General features: G+C 43.8%; 1 protein-coding gene across 2 annotated transcripts in view; it reads right to left on the minus strand.

Annotated features, from left to right (window-relative positions):
* Positions 1–19,462, minus strand: part of GTF2H3 (general transcription factor IIH subunit 3) — a 35,570-nt gene that overhangs the window by 5,616 nt on the left and 10,492 nt on the right. For both annotated transcript variants that reach the window (XM_073627035.1, XM_073627045.1), the window contains 7 exons: positions 17,494–17,559; positions 15,546–15,575; positions 15,424–15,452; positions 15,254–15,328; positions 15,120–15,173; positions 2,481–2,549; positions 2,222–2,357 (listed from right to left, as the gene is read on the minus strand). In XM_073627035.1, coding sequence (XP_073483136.1) covers positions 2,222–2,357; positions 2,481–2,549; positions 15,120–15,173; positions 15,254–15,328; positions 15,424–15,452; positions 15,546–15,575; positions 17,494–17,559 — 459 coding nt within the window. The remainder of the gene's footprint in view (positions 1–2,221; positions 2,358–2,480; positions 2,550–15,119; positions 15,174–15,253; positions 15,329–15,423; positions 15,453–15,545; positions 15,576–17,493; positions 17,560–19,462) is intronic.

A 19,462-nucleotide genomic window follows, 5' to 3' on the forward strand; every position in this document is an offset into this window, starting at 1 on the left:
CCTGAATCCGATTTGAAAATTTGTGGGGTGATCTGAAGAGGGATGTGCACAGAAGACGCCCTCGTATCTGACAGATTTGGAGTGTCTTTGCAAAGAAGAGTGGGCAAATATTGCCAAGTCAAAATGTGCCATGCTGATAGACTTATAACCAAAAAGACTGAGTGCTGTAATAAAATCAAAAGGTGCTTCAACAAAGTATTAGTTAAAGGGTGTGCACACTTATGCAACCATATTATTTTATTATTTTATTTTATTTTTACTTCCCTCCACCAAAAAGATTTCAGTTTCTTGTTCAACTGAGTTGTACAGTTTATAGGTCTCATTAAAGGTGGAAAAAGTGCTGAAATGATTTATCTTGGTCTCATTTTTTTTTACATCACATAAACCTGACACTTTAACAGGGGTGTGTAGACTTTTTCTTATCCACTGTACATGATATCTGCCATATTTGCATATATTGTACTGTGTCTGCATGCTGGTGCTGCAAGATTGTGCATCATTGTTGCTCTATCTCAGTACAAGTAATAAAGCCTCTTAACCTGTAATTAATGTAACTCTTTCCTGTAAATATATTATGGGGGTACATTGATGGTGGTGGAACTTGCGTAGAATTAATTTAGTACATACAATTGGTTTTGTGGAAATTTTACTGATGATGCCCCAGCAGGGCATATAGATGATATGTCCGCTACTTTCGCACACTTAGGAACTCCTATTTAACCTTGAGATATGAATACAATAGTTGCATCAGGAGACTGAAATACAAAAAGTGGCTTTATTCTAAACATGCATTAAACATAATAGCCAACTGACCACACTTTGCCCCCTTCATCAGGGCTTAGAGAACAGCTGATGAGAACTCAGACTATGGATGAAATTGAAAATCAAAAGAAGCTTGATCTTGTTCAGCAGCTGGTAAATGCATTATGGCAGGAAAACAAAAGATGAAAACACTCACAATGACAACTGGAAGTTTTTTTTTCTCTAATAACAATCTGATGCTAACATTCATGTAGAAGTGATCCTGGTCACAGGCACAGAACATACAATCCCTCCTTTAGTATCCTAATTCACACCTGACTGTGAGCCCAGAAGTAATGCAATAGGTTAAGCATGCAAAGCGAGAAAGAGAATTTGTTAATGGTATCTCCTCAGCCAAGAATGAACATGGAAGTGCCCTGCTCTGAGAACTTCCAGGTTCAGAGCTGTCAAAATCCTGGCTGCAGAGCTGGGAGAGCAGCACATGGAGGACTCTATGTCCCCAGTCGTGAGCTACAGGAAGAAAAAGCTCTATAAACGTTACTTTTCATTCCCTATGTACTATCACAAATTCTACTTGTGATGATGATGGTTAAAAAATGAAACCTTCCCCTCATATGCAAAGTTAGGACACATCTATGTACATAAAGGCCTATTAGATTAGATTTCCTTAAACATGCCAGAGGTAGAGGAAAAAATTCAGGGCCATCAGCTTAGTTTATCTCTGAAATTATGGGCTGTATTTTGGGCAATATGTAATATATTATATGTAATAGTGGGCTCCACCCCACTGAAATAGTCAGCATCCTAAGATGCCTTTTATCTAGTATCTCAAGATGCTGACAGCTCAGACCAAGGCACGATTTCAGAAATCATGGTGCCCACCCTTCCTCTCTCCAAACCGCAGTACCTTTTCGTTTAGCATACTTCATGTGCCTGTGCTGTACTTGTGGTTGTACAATGCAGGCATTTTAAGAATATAGCAAAACTCAGTTCACCACTCACAATGTTGCAGTGATCACATGGAAGTTCTCAGAATTTTTACTGAAAAGGGAGTTTACATGTTGTTAATGTGATTTTTTTTTTTATCCACACATAATGTAAATATTTTTTGTAAAGAATCCCACATTGAGTTATCTATAAAGGGTACAGTAGATGTTCCCTAGCTTCATCCTTGCTATGTATGAAGCCATGTTTCATACAGGTGGAAGGGTGATAGAAGTACATATGAAAGAGTCAAAATCTCCACCTGCTAGTTGAGTAGAAGACTATACGGTATGTACTGTATAAAAAGAACAAAAAAATGTTTTATTACTACAGAAATGCTCTTACTGTAGACCATTATTTTTAAAACCATGTCTACTCACATAAGGTATTACAGTAAATGAATACTAAGCAATAAAGTGTCAATAATTGATTGCAAGTATGTTTATAGCTATGTTGAATGATAAGCCATACTCACTAGATAAACAGACAGAACAAACATAGCCAATTTCAATCAGGTTCCGATGGCAGAAACATGCTGCACGGTAATCCACATGAACTGGAGGGGGCAGGTTCAGCTGAGTCCTTTGATCTGGATCTGGAAGGAAAACCCACTGTTCCACAGAGAATACAATGTTTATGCAAAGAACAGAAAATGTAAGAAATACAAATCTGAAGTATAAAATATCTATCTGCAACAGCCAGTTATAAGCATTTTAAATATATACACTTCTTACCAACAAGTACTGCAACAGTGAGTTAACTTGAGGTATCTTCAGATATATTCCCCCTGTTATGTCACAAGCCTGTGAATATTTAAAACAATATACAAACATTCAGAATTTCTCATTCAAAGTGGACTGTATGAAATAATTTCCTCATAAAGAGTAAATATATTTCCCAACATCGAAATACTGAACCACTCACCTCAGTCCCCGTCTCTAAAGAATCTTGCAATCTAATGTCCAACAGAGTAATATGCACTTTTTACATTTTAATTACCCTCCAAAGTAAAACTGCTTTAGTTCAATGTTGGTGAAGTAAAATTAAAAAAATATATACATAAAACAATTTTTCAGAAATTAAAAACTGATAATTGGCATGTGTGTATGTATTCACCCCCTTTGTTATGAAGCCCATAAAAAGCTCTGGTGCAACCAATTACCTTCAGAAGTCACATAATTAGTGAAACGATGTCCACCTGTGTGCAATCTAAGTGTCACATGATCTGTCATTACCTATACACACCTTTTTGAAAGGCCCCAGAGGCTGCAACGTCTAAGCAAGAGGCACCACTAACCAAACACTGCCACAAAGACCAAGGAACTCTCCAAACAAGTAAGGGACAGTGTTGTTGAGAAGTACAAGTCAAAAATCCCAACTCCTACCTATCTACTCAGCGGCTGACCAGGTGGCAGACCCCTCATTACCCCTGTCCTGGGCCTTGACAATCCGTTACCTGGGGTTCAACATCACCCCAAATGTGACGGACTTTATTGCCTTGAACCTCACTATTATCTCCTCCTCTATTATCAACCCTTGAGTTCAAACTAAGCGCTTGGAACAATCTGCCCCTATCTCTTATAGGCAGAATAAACCTATTCAAAATGAAGTGCCTTCCTATTTTTCTATATGTCATCAGGCACACTCCAGTATGGATACCCCAAAAATGTTTTACACAATTCGATGCCATCATCTCTTCATTCCTATGGAAGTCTAAACCCCCCAGGTTTAGCAAGTCTATCCTCCGTAGCCCCTGGACGGAGGGGGGTCTGGCCTGTCCAGACCTCCAAAAATATTTCTTTGCAGCCCTACATGTCCACGCACATAATTGGGTGAACTCTGATGATACAAACACCTCGGTGGTGCTGGATCACTGAGAAATGCACTATACAGAGGTCCCCGAGCACCCGTGACTCTCACACACTCTATGACATCAGTGATAAAGGTGTGGCAATTGCAAATTTGTAAACATAAAGCAGAACCAAACAGATGGCCCCCGGATACCCCCTTATGGCTCAACCCACTCCTCGCTGAGTTCCACACTATACCTGATCTGAGCTTATGGGCAACAAGGGGCATTAGGGTACTCGACCATATATGTGATGACGGGGCTATCCTGCCCTTTAACACTCTCAAACAGAACCATGACTTACCCAACTGTTACTTCTTTAGATAGCTGCAGCTTAGACACGCCTTCTCTTCCCAATTTGAGTCTCAACCACTATTACTCCTTCACTCCACTCTAGAATCCCTCCTCCGGAATGATGAGCTGGCAAAACCCCTATTCACCATATATAAGGCACTACTACCATCAATGCATTTTGGGCTTGAAACTCTCCAAGCTAAATGGAGGGTGGACTTTCCTGAACTAGACACAGAAGATTAGGAGGATGTGTGGGAATACCCTTTTCTCCAATTAGTGGCAGTTAAGGATCGCTTAATTCAATTCTGGATTCTACACTGGGTGTATTTAACGCCGCAACGGCTGAACAAAATTTATCTTGGGGCCTATCCTAGCTGTTGGAAATATGGTAATCTAGGAGGCCGGTTTCTGTCATATGTTGTGGTCCTGTCCCAAAGTGCACTCTTTCTGGGTAGAGGTGACGCAATTTATAGCCTCGCTGTTAACAATCTCAATACTGCAGACTGTACCAGTCTGCTTGCTGAGCCTGGTGGGCTCTTTATCGCACCGCACAGCAACTAAGAACCTCATAGGACTTCTGCTCTTTTATGCCCGTAAAGCAATAATTTACGCCCGTCCCGCTAAATTTGACAAACTGTGGAATGGAAACTATGGCTTGACTTTGCCTCAACTAATGCCGCTCAAGAATAGACGGTTTATCTGATGCCCATTGACTACTCCTTCCGTGCTAACACCTGCTAAGACCCTCATGACACCCCTATAGTTGAACCCTTAGTATTCCAGGCCTAGTACCAGAGTTCCCTCCTGGGAAACCCCATTACCTCACCTCTATCGAAGAGGAGTAGCACATTCTCCTTTCATAATTTCTCCAAATGGAGTGGCTGAGCAGTGATGTTTTATTGTTTGTATCTGTTATTTGTTGTCTGTTTTTCTGTCGCTAACAGCACTGTTTAGGCAGATAACCTGTTGTTAGGTTTACGTGGTACTTTTTGAGCTGGGGAATGCCCCAAGGCTCGGTTTTTGTAATTCTATTAAAAATCAATAAAAAGAATTGAAAAAAAAAAAGAAGAAGTACAAGTCAGGGTTAGGTTATAAAAAAAATATCCAAATCTTTCATTATCCTTAGGAGCTTATCTATCTATCTTACCTATCTTAACCAAATGGAAAGAACATGGCACAACAGCAAACCTGCCAAGAAACGGCCGCACACCAAAACTCACGGACCGGGCAAGGAGGGCATTAATCAGAGAGGCAGCACAGAGACCTAAGGTAACCCTGGAGGAGCTGCAGAGTTCCACAGCAGAGAATGGAGTATCTGTACATAGGACGACAATAAGCCGTATGCTCCATACAGTTGGGCTTTATGACAGAGTGGCCAGAAGAAAGCCATTACTTTCAGCAAAAAATGGCACGTTTTGAGTTTGCAAAAAGGCATGTGGGAGACTCCCAAAATGTACGGAGAAAGGTGCTCTGGTCTGACGAGACTAAAATTGAACTTTTTGGCCAAAGAAAACGCTATGTCTGGCGCAAACACTTGAGTGGTTTAAGGGGAAACATGTAAATGTGTTGGAATGGCCAAGTCAAAGCCCAGACCTCAATCCAATAGAAAATCTGTGGTCAGACTTAAAGATTGCTGTTCACAAGCGCAAACCATCCAACTTCAAGGAGCTGGAGCAGTTTTGCAAGGAGAAATGGGCAAAAATCCCAGTGGTAAGATGTGGCAAGCTCATAGAGACTTATCCAAAGCGACTTGGAGCTGTGATAGCTGCAAAAGGTGGCTCTACAAAGTATTGACTTTAGGGGGGTGAGTAATTATGCACATTTGACTTTTTCTGTTATTTTGTCCTATTTGTTGTTCGTTTCACAATAAAAAAAAAAAAAAAAAATCTTCAAAGTTGTGGGCATGTTCTGTAAATTTAATGATGCAAATCCTCAAACAATCCATGTTAATTCCAGGTTGTGAGGCAACAAAACACGAAAAATGCCAAGGGGGGTGAATACTTTTGCAAGGCACTGTATATATATATGTCCTGTGCAACAAAAGGTTGCTTGTGATAGTTTGTAATATAAGGGGATTAGCAAATTATAACAACTGCCCGGGAACAGAAATTTCTGATGCTTAGTAAAAAATGATTTTGAAAAATAGCACTAGCGACACGCTAGATGGCTAATTTTGCATCAAAATCATCCTACTGTTAAAAAAAGAGACCTGTAGGGAGCGCTCGTGAGCAGCGTACGAAGATGGTCGCATTCTAACCTCGCTCCTCACTGCTCAGACACATCGGCCACTCAGGCAGCATTCTAATGCCCTGTACACACGGTCGGACATTGATCGGACATTCTGACAACAAAATCCTAGGATTTTTTCCGACGGATGTTGGCTCAAACCTGTCTTGCATACACATGGTCACACAAAGTTGTCGGAAAATCCGATCTTTCTGAACGCGGTGACATAAAACACGTACGTCGGGACTATAAACGGGGCAGTAGCCAATAGCTTTTGTCTCTTAATTTATTCTGAGCATGCGTGGCACTTTGTGCGTCGGATTTGTGTACACACGATCGGAATTTCCGACAACGGATTTTGTTGTCGGAAAATTTTATAGCAAGCTCTCAAACATTGTGTGTCGGAAATTCCTATGGAAAATGTGTGATGGAGCCTACACACGATCGGAATTTCCGACAACCAGGTCCTATCACACATTTTCCATCGGAAAATCCTATCGTGTGTACAGGGCATAAGAGGGCATCCCGACCCCCACTGCCGTCCGGTGACTCCCACAGCTGCCGTGCGCCTCGTGGAATGAAGGGAAATGCTCACGCGAGCATCCAGCTCGAAAACCACAGACAGCACATTGACTGGGGCCTCTCCGCCGGACGCCATCTTTGAAGCCCTGGCCTCGAGTCCGGACCCCTTCTCCCAGCTCGCATCTGAGCACCTGGAGCAGTCTCCCGTCGATAAGTGAGGGCCCAACAATGGCTCCGCTCCAGCAGCCGTCACTGCGGGATGCTGATTTCCTCTCCCGCTTCAAGATCATGCTGCAGGTAGAACTCTCGACGGCGACCGCCAAGCTGGCCACCCACCTCACTAAGGAAATCAGGGAGCTCACCTCCCGCACCAATGTCCTAGAGGACAAGATGGATGCCGCCGCTACAGTCCTTGAGAACCACGAACAGAACATGTCTGACATCAAAAAAGAGCTGGATGTGGCCCTATTACGCCTGGAAGATTTTGAGAACAGGGCTTGTAGGGGGTAATCTGCACCTACGGGGCATCCCTGAGACGGTCGTGGACCTCACCTCTACTGGCACGGCTCTGTTCCAGGAACTTGTCCCAGCTATCCCCATTAACAGGCTGGAATTCGACTGCATCCCCCAGGCGATCGGCCCCAAGAAATCCGAGGGACCACCCCAGGAAATCATCAAGTTAACTTATTACCGCACCAAGGAAACCCTCCTGCGTGCGGCCTGGGACAGGCCCAACCTTGCGTTTCAGGGGTACCGCTATCAAGTCTTTGCGGATCTTTCCCAGACCACGATCGGGAAGAGGAGACAGATGAAGCCTTACACCTCAGCCCTGCAGTCACATCAAATTCGGTACCGTTGGGGTTTCCCTTTCAAGCTCTCCTTCTCATACAATGGCCGTAGCCACACACTGACCACGCCAGATGAAGCACAGTTCGTCCTGGACTCACTCCAGCTGCTACCGATTGGTAAAGGCGCCCGAAGCCCAGGCAGATCAGCTTCCTCTCAACCCTCCACCAGCCTCCCAGGTCGCACGTGGGAAACGATTAAGGGGCAAAGGCGTCCCCTCCCACTCCATCTGTGGCTGACTCTCAGCGTTATGACCCAGGATGACTTCTGAAACTGTGAGTCCTGTCCTTTTCCTCCTTTTTTATGGTCCCCCGGATCTTCCCATTTTTTGCCCGCCATCCCCGTACATGTTGGTTGGATCAGACACTTTCCCTTTTGCAACCTCCTTCCACTGCATAAGATAATGGCATTTTACTTTTTTCAATTTGCACAAGCCCACTGATGACCGTACTTTAGTCAGGCTGGGTGTCCTCCCCCCTACCCTCAGCCTGCTGTTGCAGGCTTCGATGTCTGCCTCCCCTCCCATGTTTATGATTGTCCTCTACTTCACCTATCCACTCACCTCCTGAAGCGTCAAGCGTGCTGAACGACTACCTCTGAGCCCTTGCATTCCTTTTCGTATCCTGTAGGATTCAACTGTGCTGCTCCGGGACTTCCGAACCTATTAGCTCACCCCCATACATGTGGCACCTGACTTTCATTGACACTCACCACCCAAGCCACCCCCTCATGATCCTTACTCTGAACTTTCACGTTGAGTGAACACCACTGAATCCTTAAGCTGAGGCACAGATACCAGAACCCCTCTGTTTGGTCTGATACGTCTCTTTGAACGTATGGTCCTGAGGGCGCACGGTACATAGGAGCTCGCCATGCCCCCTTCCCCTCCTCCCCTTTCCTTTCCTTCCCCTCCCCCCCATCCCTGCCACTCCTGAACCCTTGCTTTCCCTCCCCTACCTCCTGCTTGCTCCTAACTGGGCCTCAACCAGCAATGTTTATGCCACTTATTTTATCCGGACTCTCCAGGGGGCCCGCCCCTCGCTTGCGATAGCGGTTGGTGGCTGGCTTCGGGGGATTTCTGGATGGACCCCATAACTGACCCCCTTAACCAGATGGCTGGGGGTAAGTCTGACTACACGATATGCATCTTAAGGGTTGTTTGTATATTGTGTTTATTACTGCTTTAAGATAATTTTGAACTGCATGTTTATGTTGCGCTTAATTGCTGTAACTCATTTTCAGGCTGATATTTAATGTCCAACTTTTTTTTACTAGTCTACTCGGACTCTCCAGGGGCCCGCTTCTTGTTGGCGCCTAAGCGAGGTGGCTGGCTTCAGGAGACCCCTTGACAGACTTTATGGCTGATCCCCTTGGCTGGCTGGCTGGGAATCAGTCTAACTGCATGTTCTGAATCTCAGGGGTTGTTTATCCTATATGTGTTTATTACTTTTATAGGACAAAAAGAAAGTTCAATTAGCAGTTTCTTAATGTAACTCACTCTCAGGCTGATTGCTAGCGCCTGTCTAACGGGCTTGCCTTACCCCTTTAGCCTGGGCTTCTTCTATAGTTGGCTCTGCTAGTTATCCCCCCCCCCATTCTTTTTGCTGTATTTTGAGCTATCGTGACCATGTGTCAGGCGGTCGAGCCACCCGCCTTATCTAAGATGTGGTCCACACCCAGCGTGGTGTACTCAGCCCATTAAGGGCATTCGTGTTTCAAAGGCTCCGGGCCCAGATGGTTTCACAGGACTATACTATTGCAAGTTTTCTCCCCTCTTGCTTCCTCACCTGACGGCCCACTTTAACTGCATGAAACAAGGTACGCTGACCTCCCCAGACTCATTACGGGCTCACATCTCCACGATTCCCAAGACTACCGAAGAGGCCTATGAACCCCAAGCATTTCACCCATTTTCCCTATTGAATGAAGCCATGAAACTTTTAGGGAAAATCCTGTGCTCCCGCATTAACAAATATTTGCGATCCTTGGTTCATAGAGACTAGGTTGGCTTCGTACCTGGCCGGCAGGTGGGGGACAATGTCCGGAAAGTTGTCCACTTGATCACCTTACTGCAGCAACACAAAATCCCCGATTTTCTCCTTTCGCTTGATATATATAAAGCCTTTGATACCCTCTCGTAGGACTATTTGCAATACGTGCTACAGCGTTGGGGTTTTGGAGACTCAATCCTGTCGTGGTTGACGGCCCTCTACTCAACGCCCTCTGCCTCAGTCCGCTATGCTGGTTGCCTGTCGTCCTCCTTTCCCATCTCCAGGGGAACGAGGCAAGGATGCCCTCTGTCCCCGGTCCTTTTTGTTCTTGCCCTCGAACCGCTGGCTATTGCCCTTAGGACAGACTCTAACATCAAGGGGATCCCCTATGCGGGTGATTGCTATAAACTGAACATGTTCGCACACGGTGCCCTCCTGACCCTCACCAATCCTATCGTCACCCTATCAAACCTTCAGGCCCTTCTAACCCGCTTTGCTGCTATTTCAGGCCTCCAAATCAACCCACACAAAACACCTGCCCTGAACATTACTCTCCCAGGTTCCCTAGCCTCACATCTCCAATCTTCCTTCCCCTACCGCTAGGCAAGCTCCTCACTGGACTACTTGGGTATCAAGTTGACCCCCTCTATGCTTCTCTTTTCTTCGCCAACTACTACCCGCTTTTGTGCACTATCACAGCTCTCATGACATCTTGGCGATTCCCCACCTTATCCTGGATCGGCCGTATCTACGTGGTCAAGATGACCATCAAATAAGCGCCCCACGGTTTCCTGCTCTACCCACTATGCTCATAGGTTACGGGGCGGGCTGGGCGTTCCGGACATTGCGAAATATTATCCGGCAGCGCAAATTACCCAACTCTCCATGTGACGTCTGATATCCCCCTATGGGTTCTTCGGGAAGTGCCTAACTACGTGCCAGGCCCTATCTCTTCCTTACTGTGACTACCTCCTAAAAATGCGACCTCCTTCTGCCAGCCCCCTCATGATACGCAATCTGAAATTATGGGACTCGATACAGTACTCGGGCAAACTTATGTCCCCATTCCAGAAAAAGAGAGAAAACCCCTCAAAGAGTTGGTGGGACTTTAAAGGCAACAAAGTAGTAAAAAACTATTTTATTGATACAAATATACAAAAATATATAAATATGACAATATGAAAAACGTCTAATACAATTCACTGCATACACAATAAAACAAGGATATGGATATGCTGATGTAGAATTCGAATGTATATTCGTATAATCTTCCACCTTAGGCCTACGCGTTTCGGGACTAACTAAAGAATCCCTTCATCAGGGAAACTTGTAGGAGGAATCACACCTAGCATAATCAATCACAGAGACTCACTGCCAAGATCCCGGGGGCGAGTACGTGCAAGACGCCCCAGACCTCCAAAAGGATAGCCAGGCGTGTTACTGGCTCCACCTTGTCCACACTGGTCCCCTTGTGTGGCCCCAGAGAAGTAAACCTCAACAGGGGCAGCACTATCCCAGAGGAACCCGGGTAGAGTAGAGACCAAAAGGGGGCATCCTAATGGAGTATATAAGTAAAAATTCTCAGAGATTGTAGAATGGAACCCCAAAATCAAAGGGCAGAGCGGAGGACCCCCAAATGCACAGGCAGCTCTAGAAAAGTTGCAGTGGGTAAAAGTTTGCCAAAGAATGCAGGATCGTCTTAGTCACAGATCTGTATCTCTGTGCAGTGGGGGAGCTCCGTTCGTACAGTCCTTGAAAGCCGCCGCCGAGCAGGACAATGTCCCCATTCCTGCCGCTACTTCCCCTTTTGAATAACCCTATGTTCCCACCTGGCTTGGAACAACCCCACATTTTCTCATGGTGGCCTGCCCATGGGTTTTCACTGGTTCGTCACTTTTCCTGGTACCCGCGCTTTCCCCACGTGGTCTTCAATCCAAGAGACCCATGAAGCTCCGCCAGCCCAACTCTTCCCTTACATTCAGCTGTGACACTGGATATCTTCCCTCCGGCATCTTGGCTCCTTTCCATATCAAATGCCTTTGAGCATACCTGCCAGCATTGCCCAGGTGCTCGCGGCACCACCTCTACGATCTACTCCTTACTAAGCGCTGGCGGCACTTCCACTACCCTTTCCTATGTGCTTAAATGGAAACATGCTCTGTCCCTCATAGATCTTGCAGACTGGAGTAAGGCCTGGTCCAGCATAGCAAAGTGCTCTTTTAACATTGCCACGTTGGAGGGAGCCTATAAATTTCTCCTGCGCTGGTACTAGGTCCCAGCCCGTATCGCCAAATCAAACCCAACATGCAATGACGGATGCTTCCGGGGTTGTGACCAGCGAGGAGATGAACTGCAAATATGGTGGTCTTGCCCCCGTCTTGTAGGATTCTGGTAAAGGGTCTTTGGCTTACTATCCTCCCTATTTCATGTACCCTTCCCAATCCCAGGCCTTTTCTCTCACCAGCACAAACTAGCCACATACTTATTCATCGCAGCCAAACGAACAATAGCAAGAGCATGGAAAAAGCTGGCTGTTTCATTTTCGGAGGTAAAGAATACCTTGACAACCCTTATGTTTCATGAAAAATGTCCAGTGTCCTCCACGACTCCCATGCCAAATTTCTTAAGGTGTGGGCCCCGTAGTGGTCCTACGCATTCTCTACTTTACATCCGACTAGTCTAGGACTCTAAATTTAATTTGGCCCCATCTCCAGCCTGGGGGACCTTTCCTTCTCTTTCCCACCTCCTCTTTGTCCATCTTTCTTACTCATCCCGTTTCTGGGCCACTTGCCCGCCGCTCTGTTCTACACCCCCACCCCCACTGTTGTGCGTGTGACTTATTTTTTTTTTTGTGCCCCCTCCTCCCCCCATTTTTATTTTTTAAAAGCCCCTGGGTCTCAAGGCTCAGACATAACACACTGACCCCCGGCCTCGGCTTGCGGGTCGGTGTCAGTTTATAATCTATACCCTCATAATATGTTTTATTATGTATTTTCACGTGAACTTCTATCTTATGTTTCATGTCCATAGCCCCTGCGTGGGAATTTGTTATCTGGTTTGCCCCTTTTATACATTAATAAAAACATTGTACCAGAAAAAAAAAAGATAGCTGTAAAAAGAGAAATTTTGGTCACTGTAGATTTGGTAGGTGAGTGTTAGAAGAATGCACAAATATCTAGAATTTCTACACTGTGTGCACAATTATTAGGCAAGTGACTATTTTGACCAAATCATCATTTTTATGCATACTGTCCAACTCCAAGCTGTGTAAACTTGAATGTTTATTGTATTTAAGCATATCGGTTGATGTGCATTTGTGTAATTAGGGAAGATGTGGTCTAAGAAGATCACTCTATATCAAAGTGTAAAGTTATTAGGCAGCTTCTTTTCCTCAGGCAAAATGGGCCAAAAAAAAAAAAAAAAGATTTGACTGATTCTGAAAAGTCAAAAATTGTAAAAAGTCTTTCAGAGGGATGCAGCACTCTTGAAAAGGCTAAGATATTGGGGTGTGATCACAGATCCATCAAACATGTAATTGCAAATAGTCAACATGGTCGCAAGATATGTGTTGAGAAAAAAAAACAAATTAACTGCCAAAGATTTGTGAAGAATCAAACGTGAAGCTACCAGGAACACATTGTTGTCCAGTGCTTTCATATTCCAGAACTGCAACCTACCTGGAGTGCCCAGAAGTACAAGGTGTTCAGTGCTCAAGAGACATGGACAAGATAAGGAAGGCTGGAACCCGACCACCACTGAACTAGACAGTGAAGGAAAATAGTACACCTCTCTGAACAGTGTCTTGGAGGCTGTGGTTGCTGCTGTGCAAAAAGTTGATTGGTTGAATTTTTGTTTTTCATTTAGTTGCATAATAATTCTGCACACTAATAGTTTCCTAATAATTGTGCACACAAAGATATTCTAAGAAAGCCAAAACTCACTTTTACTTTCTTAAATATTCAGGTTTGAGGTTTATTAAAATTTTGGATTGACCGAGAGCACTGTAGTTGTTCAATAATGAAATAAATCCTCAAAAATACAACTTGCCTAATAGTTGTGCACACAGTGTAATTCTTTACACTAGCCCAGGGTTCCTCAAAGTGGTCAATATTGACCCCACAAACTTGACAGGGCTATTCAAGGTGCCTGGGGATCAAAAGAAGGCCAAGTAATTTTATGGGGTCAATAAAGGATTCCTTAAAAAAGAAGTATGGGTATGGGGGTTATTGCAGATTAATACTTACTTAGGTGTATGCAGCATCGGGCCAGTGCTGCATCTGTCCCCCAGCATCTCTGCAATGAGAACCGAGCTGCTGACTGTCAATCAGCAGCTCTCCTGCTCTGCTTCTCCACACTCACTATAGCGCTTGGCTGTGGAGGGACGGGGAGCGGCCATCTCAGCGACTCGCTGAGAGGCTGAGACAGCTATCAGTCCAGGCACCTGGCAAGTCCAGACTCCCAGAGCCAGGATGACGTGGTGCCTGGACCGATATTGGTGATGACAGCAGAGAGTGGACTTCAGTCTGCTCTCTGCTGAAAATGGGTCACAGGAGTGCAAAGCGAATTGCACTCCGGTGACCCATTGAAGAAGCCTAGCCAAACAAGCTCAGGCTGGACTTCTCCTTTGAACATAGGAGGTCGACTGGAGTCAGCTAATATCTTTAAAGCCCTTTGCAGAGCTCAATTCCAGTCCCTAGTACTTAAGGTGAGGTAGCTAGAGGAGAGACAGCATTACCAGGTTTGAATGGTAAGCCAGAAGCAACAGTGCTCTTGGGTTGTCTTGGTACGGTATGTCTGTGATCTTCCACCCTTCAACTTGCAGAAAGGATAAACATACATGTACTATTCTGGCACAGGAATGCTGCACACTGAGATGCAAAATAATATTCTTTATTAAAATAGCCAGAAAGGACAGGTTCTATTTTGACATATTTTGTGCTAGGCACAGCTCTTTCTTTGTGAAAGTGCTGTGCCTAACTCAAAATTCTTCAGAATAGAATCTGTTCCTGCTGGCCATTTTAATAAAGTAAGAATATAATTTTGAATCTTGGTGGGTGGCTTTCCAGTTGCTGGTAAAATTGATTGATTCCATGGAAACAAGCCAAGCCAAGACCTAAAATGTGATTGTCATGCCTGGAGTGGCAAGGAAAATGTTTGAAAATGTAGCATTCAGTGGTGCTGAAGAACTGACTGCTGTGCATTTCCTAAAAATTCAGTATTTAACCATAATGGCATCTGCTACTGTAATACCAAGAGGAAGTGTCAATAGTAGTCTCAATAATATTATTATTCGCAGCACTAAGTTTTAAAGTAGTATTTATTCAGCCATTTAATATATCCATTGATGAACAATCTGAAACTTCATGAATAGGTTGATAAGCTGAAGAGTTTGGGGGCCCCTGCTGTGGCCCACAAGTATGTTGCAACACAATGGCCTCATGCTTACACAAGAAATTCCAAAGGTCTAGACAATTGGCAGACTGATAAAATGCTGTCAAGGAACAGAAGACGAAAGTGTTATGAAGCACTTCTATCATGTCACTAATGTAGTCATAGGTCCCAGCCCCTACTCTCTGCTCTGAAAAGCTGTGACTGTCGCATGCTATAAGCACATAAAAGAGGACATGATTGAATTACTCCCCTACCTGCTGCAAGAGTCCCGAGTCTGTGTCCAATACACAAGCATCAATTAGAATATTCTAAAGGAAAAAGAAGAATGCATTCGCTTAATCAGCTTTACCCACACAATTAGAGACTTATAATCACAAAGTAGAATTACCTGTTTTTGAGAAGCAAATATGACATTCATAAAGTTCATATATTGTAGAGCACTATCTTCTGCTGCCTTAATGACCTACAAAAAATTACCAGACAAAAGAAAGAACTGCCCTGTTAGAGGATGCTCTGAAAACCAGCAATAGACAAACTTGATCAAGTCCATTTTCTCACCAGTATCCTAGATTTCACTTCTTGTCCAGCTGCACATAATATAGAAAAAAACACATATTAGACATTGAGAATCTGTAGCAACCTTACATTAACTTAGAATAAAGGTGTTTAAAAACATGTACCTTTGGTTTCTTTATTTATTCGGTTAATGTCTGGACATTAATGATCAGGAAAATGTTTAGGAATTAGAAAAAAATAATAAATACAAATATGAATAAATGAGTATGCCATGAATGTAAATAAATGCAGAACACATGCATCTAGTTAGGATAGGATGGAATTACATGCTCTATTTCCCTTTAATGCCTTTGCCCCCATTGAGGAGATTTTCCCTCCCTTCCTTTATACCACAACAAGGCTGCCTTCACTATGTACTAACCTTCTACATTAATGTTGACGGGCTTTGAGCTTGTGTCGGTTTGAGACTCCTCATTCAGTATTCAATGACTGGAGGATCTGACCTGCAGTTGGCCTCTTTCTGACATGCATTTCTCCTGCTTCAAGCAGGTTTTTTGCATTCCTATTGAACTGTATGGAAATGCCAAACCCATCTAATGCAAACAAAAATCCATTGGCACGGGCTTAAAGGGCTTGTAAAGTCAGAAGGTTTTTTTATCCTAATGTATTCTATGCATTAGGATAAAAAGCCTTCTATGTGCAGCAGCCCCCGTCTGCCCCCCTAATACTTACCTGAGCCCCATCTGTGTCCAGCGATGTCCACGAGTGTCTTGGCCGTCTGAGACTCTCCCTCCTGTTACGCTGAGGCACAGCAGCAGCGCCATTGGCTCCCACTGCTGTAAAAGTCAGTCAGCCAATCAGGAGAGAGAAGGGTCGGGGCTGGGCCGCAGCTCTGTGTCTGAATGGACACAGGGAGCTGTGACTCAGCTCGGGTGCCCCCATAGCAAGCCACTTGCTGTGGGGGCACTTAACAGGAGGGAAGGGCCAGGAGCACAAAAGAGGAACTCGAGCAGAGGAGGATTGGGGCCGCTCTGTGCAAATCCACTGCATATGGCAGGTACTGTAAGTATAACACGTTTGTTATTTTTATTGAAAAAAAAAAGACTTTATAAAACACTTTAAAAGCATTTGTCAAGACATTTGCAGTACATCTTTGCAATATATGCACCTTTTCCATGTTTTATCGCTTTAAGAACCCTGTAAGTTCAGAAAAATACCTGTTGATTTGCCAGAAATGCACTCTGTTCCCAAGTCCTTTTGTGGCCTGGCAACACACAGCAATTTTGTAAACTGAGTTTTTCCAGCCCTGCCAGGTGTCTTTTGCTAAACCACTCAGCTACTCCCACTCTCAGATCTCCACACATGAAGGCTCCTTTCACACGGGCTGTCCGTTCAGGTCCGCCTGTCAGTTTTTCAGGATGACCTGATCGGACCCTGCAGTCTCTTCTATGGAGCCGTGGATGTGCATGGACACATGTTCAGTGGCACCCGCCGCCATCTGATCCGATCCTGTCCGCCAAAAACAGATGGATAGTGGTCCTATTCTCCATCCGTCCGGCAGATCGGATCGCCTGTGCGTTTCCATCCGACTGCCTCAGCTGAACAAGTGGATTCTGCTTAGCGGAGGTGCCCGTGTAAAAGGTGCCAAATGGTAACAATTCTTCAGTCCCAGATAACAATAGACTCTTTGTGATAACACAGCAAATGTGCAGAGGACACGGGACAGATCTAAAATTTCTGACAAGATCAACAGTTTTTTTTGTACTTTTTAAACAGATTTAACAAAATGACAGGGTTCAAACTGCAGAAGTTCACTTTTAGGGTTCACACAACTTTAAGATAGTCATTTCAACCATGGAACCATCGGTACCTCCAGAGATCCAAGGTGTTCCTTGAGCTGCGGCAGACTGACCGCCTATTTGACGGTGCTTGCATAGTTCCAGGGTCAACATCACTTAACATAACCAACTGCATGACATCAATGAACTTTAAGGTTAGCTGCAGGGCTAGCATTCCTATCGCCTCTGTAAGGGGTGAATTCCTCCCACTGACCATCAATGTAAATTAAATATTTCCTAATGACCCTTAATGAATGCATAATGAAAAGGATACAGCAAAGAGCTTTTGCTAAGGATCCTGCCAACATAGTATCTGTCCGCTGTCCTTTCAATTCAGTGCCTGCGAAGAAGAGTCATATTTCAGACACAGGTTTGAATGCTGTTTGGTTCTGCTGCCCTCCCAAATGACTTTACCATTCAAAAGGAGTATTTGGTAGGGGCAGCTTTTCCAAATTTGAGAAGGTATGGGGTAGCTGGTTGGCTTCTTCCGGTTAGACCCCAGCAGTTTTAGTAATGGAAAGGTTATTGTTGTGAAATATATCACAAGAATGAATATGTTTAATTTAGCTGGTAATGCTATGGCTGAAATTCTTATGCCCTTGCTTTCCAAATGTTTAATGCTTGTCTGCTTTGTTATGGTGGCCCTAGTGTCCCAATTGTGCATGGCCCTAGATACGGCTTTAAAGGGCAATTAGCATATTCCCATGGCGTGAATTACAATACTGGTATTCTGAATTGATATCTCATGTGAACTACATGTACTTTTATTGTCTGCTTGTACAAATTTGTGACATCTCAATAAACCTTTGCCTGACTTAAAAAAAAAAAAAAAAAAGAAAGAAGAAGGGAGTATGTGAAGTGCCAGGAATTAAAAAAACACTTTATTTATTTTTTAGATACAACAGGAGAAGTTTAGAACCATTTTTTTTATTTATTACTACTATTCTAAGTTGAATACTTCAACTTCACCATGGTCAAAGGGACAGAAGTGAGGGGAAATCTTCCCTAGGCGCAACAATCGGCAATAAAATCCTGATAGTGGTTCTAAACCTTCCCACGGTTTGAAAAACTCTAATGAAGGTCTATTTGTCCTAATTTTTTATTTGTTTTTTAACACTAATAAAGTAATGCATAGACTACACAAATAAGGGTAAAGATACAGGAACATTTTTTCAAGGAGCATACAGAGTCAATGTGTGTTAAATAATAATATAAACACTGTAGCCAGTAAATTAAGAGAGTGCATCATATGTTGTACATGTGCAACAGGTCCGAACAGTAAATAAGTAAAGGCTAGTGTGCGGTTAGTAGATATTAAACGAGGATAGAGAAAAGATAGGCAAGATGGGCTAGGGTCCAGGCATCATGTGCAAGACCCATTCTTCTCCTTATACAGAGTAAATGTTATGCTAAAGTAGTGGTGAGCTTCTAGTGTCAGAAATTCAGGGTTCCCAGTTTCTGAGCCCTGGCAAAGATATATTCCCGGTAGAAGAGCTGGTTTAAAATTATGATAAGCTGAGAGATGGTCGGGGACGTAGCAGATTTCCATTTCCGAGCAAGGGAGAGGCGGGCTGCTATAAGGACGTGAGTGATAATGGAGTGAAATTGAGAAGGCCATTCCTCTAGCCCTATCCCCAGCTATTTGACATCATTTTTTCAATGTCTAACCATTTCCCCCTAAATCAAGCTATAGCTACTCTTTCCCACACTGGAGAAGGCAATCTTACATATTCCTCCCCCTATAGTAAACAGTTTAGGGTCTCTTAACATCTATGTGTTGCATGTCACTTGCCTTAGTGTGTTGCCCTGCCAATTCATTTTTAATGGCACCCCAAAACACTAAGACAATGCACATGGGTTGCCGCACACCACAATGCATGGTAAAGCACTACCAGTGTGATGCACTGGAAATAAAGGTGGAGATGTGTTTTTCACTTTTGTATGTTTTACTGCATTTACAGCCCATTCAAATGAACGTTAATGCAAGTATGTTAACGTAACGCACCAGAACAGAAAGATATGAAGGGAGTCTATTTAGTCTATTGAATTTTAATTCCAAGTAAACCCCCTATCATATATCCTACTATAATAGTAACAACATGACCCGACTTCTGTTCATTTTTGCTATAGCTCCTTTTTACCATCTTTGGTCCATTTTTTAGGTTTATTAAACATATATGAAAAGCAAATTACAAGCACCCACACTTATTTATTACAGGCACTTATACAGTGCTGACAATTTA

This window comes from Aquarana catesbeiana, linkage group LG01 (assembly GCF_042186555.1).
Source record: "Aquarana catesbeiana isolate 2022-GZ linkage group LG01, ASM4218655v1, whole genome shotgun sequence".
Taxonomy (NCBI): domain Eukaryota; kingdom Metazoa; phylum Chordata; class Amphibia; order Anura; family Ranidae; genus Aquarana; species Aquarana catesbeiana.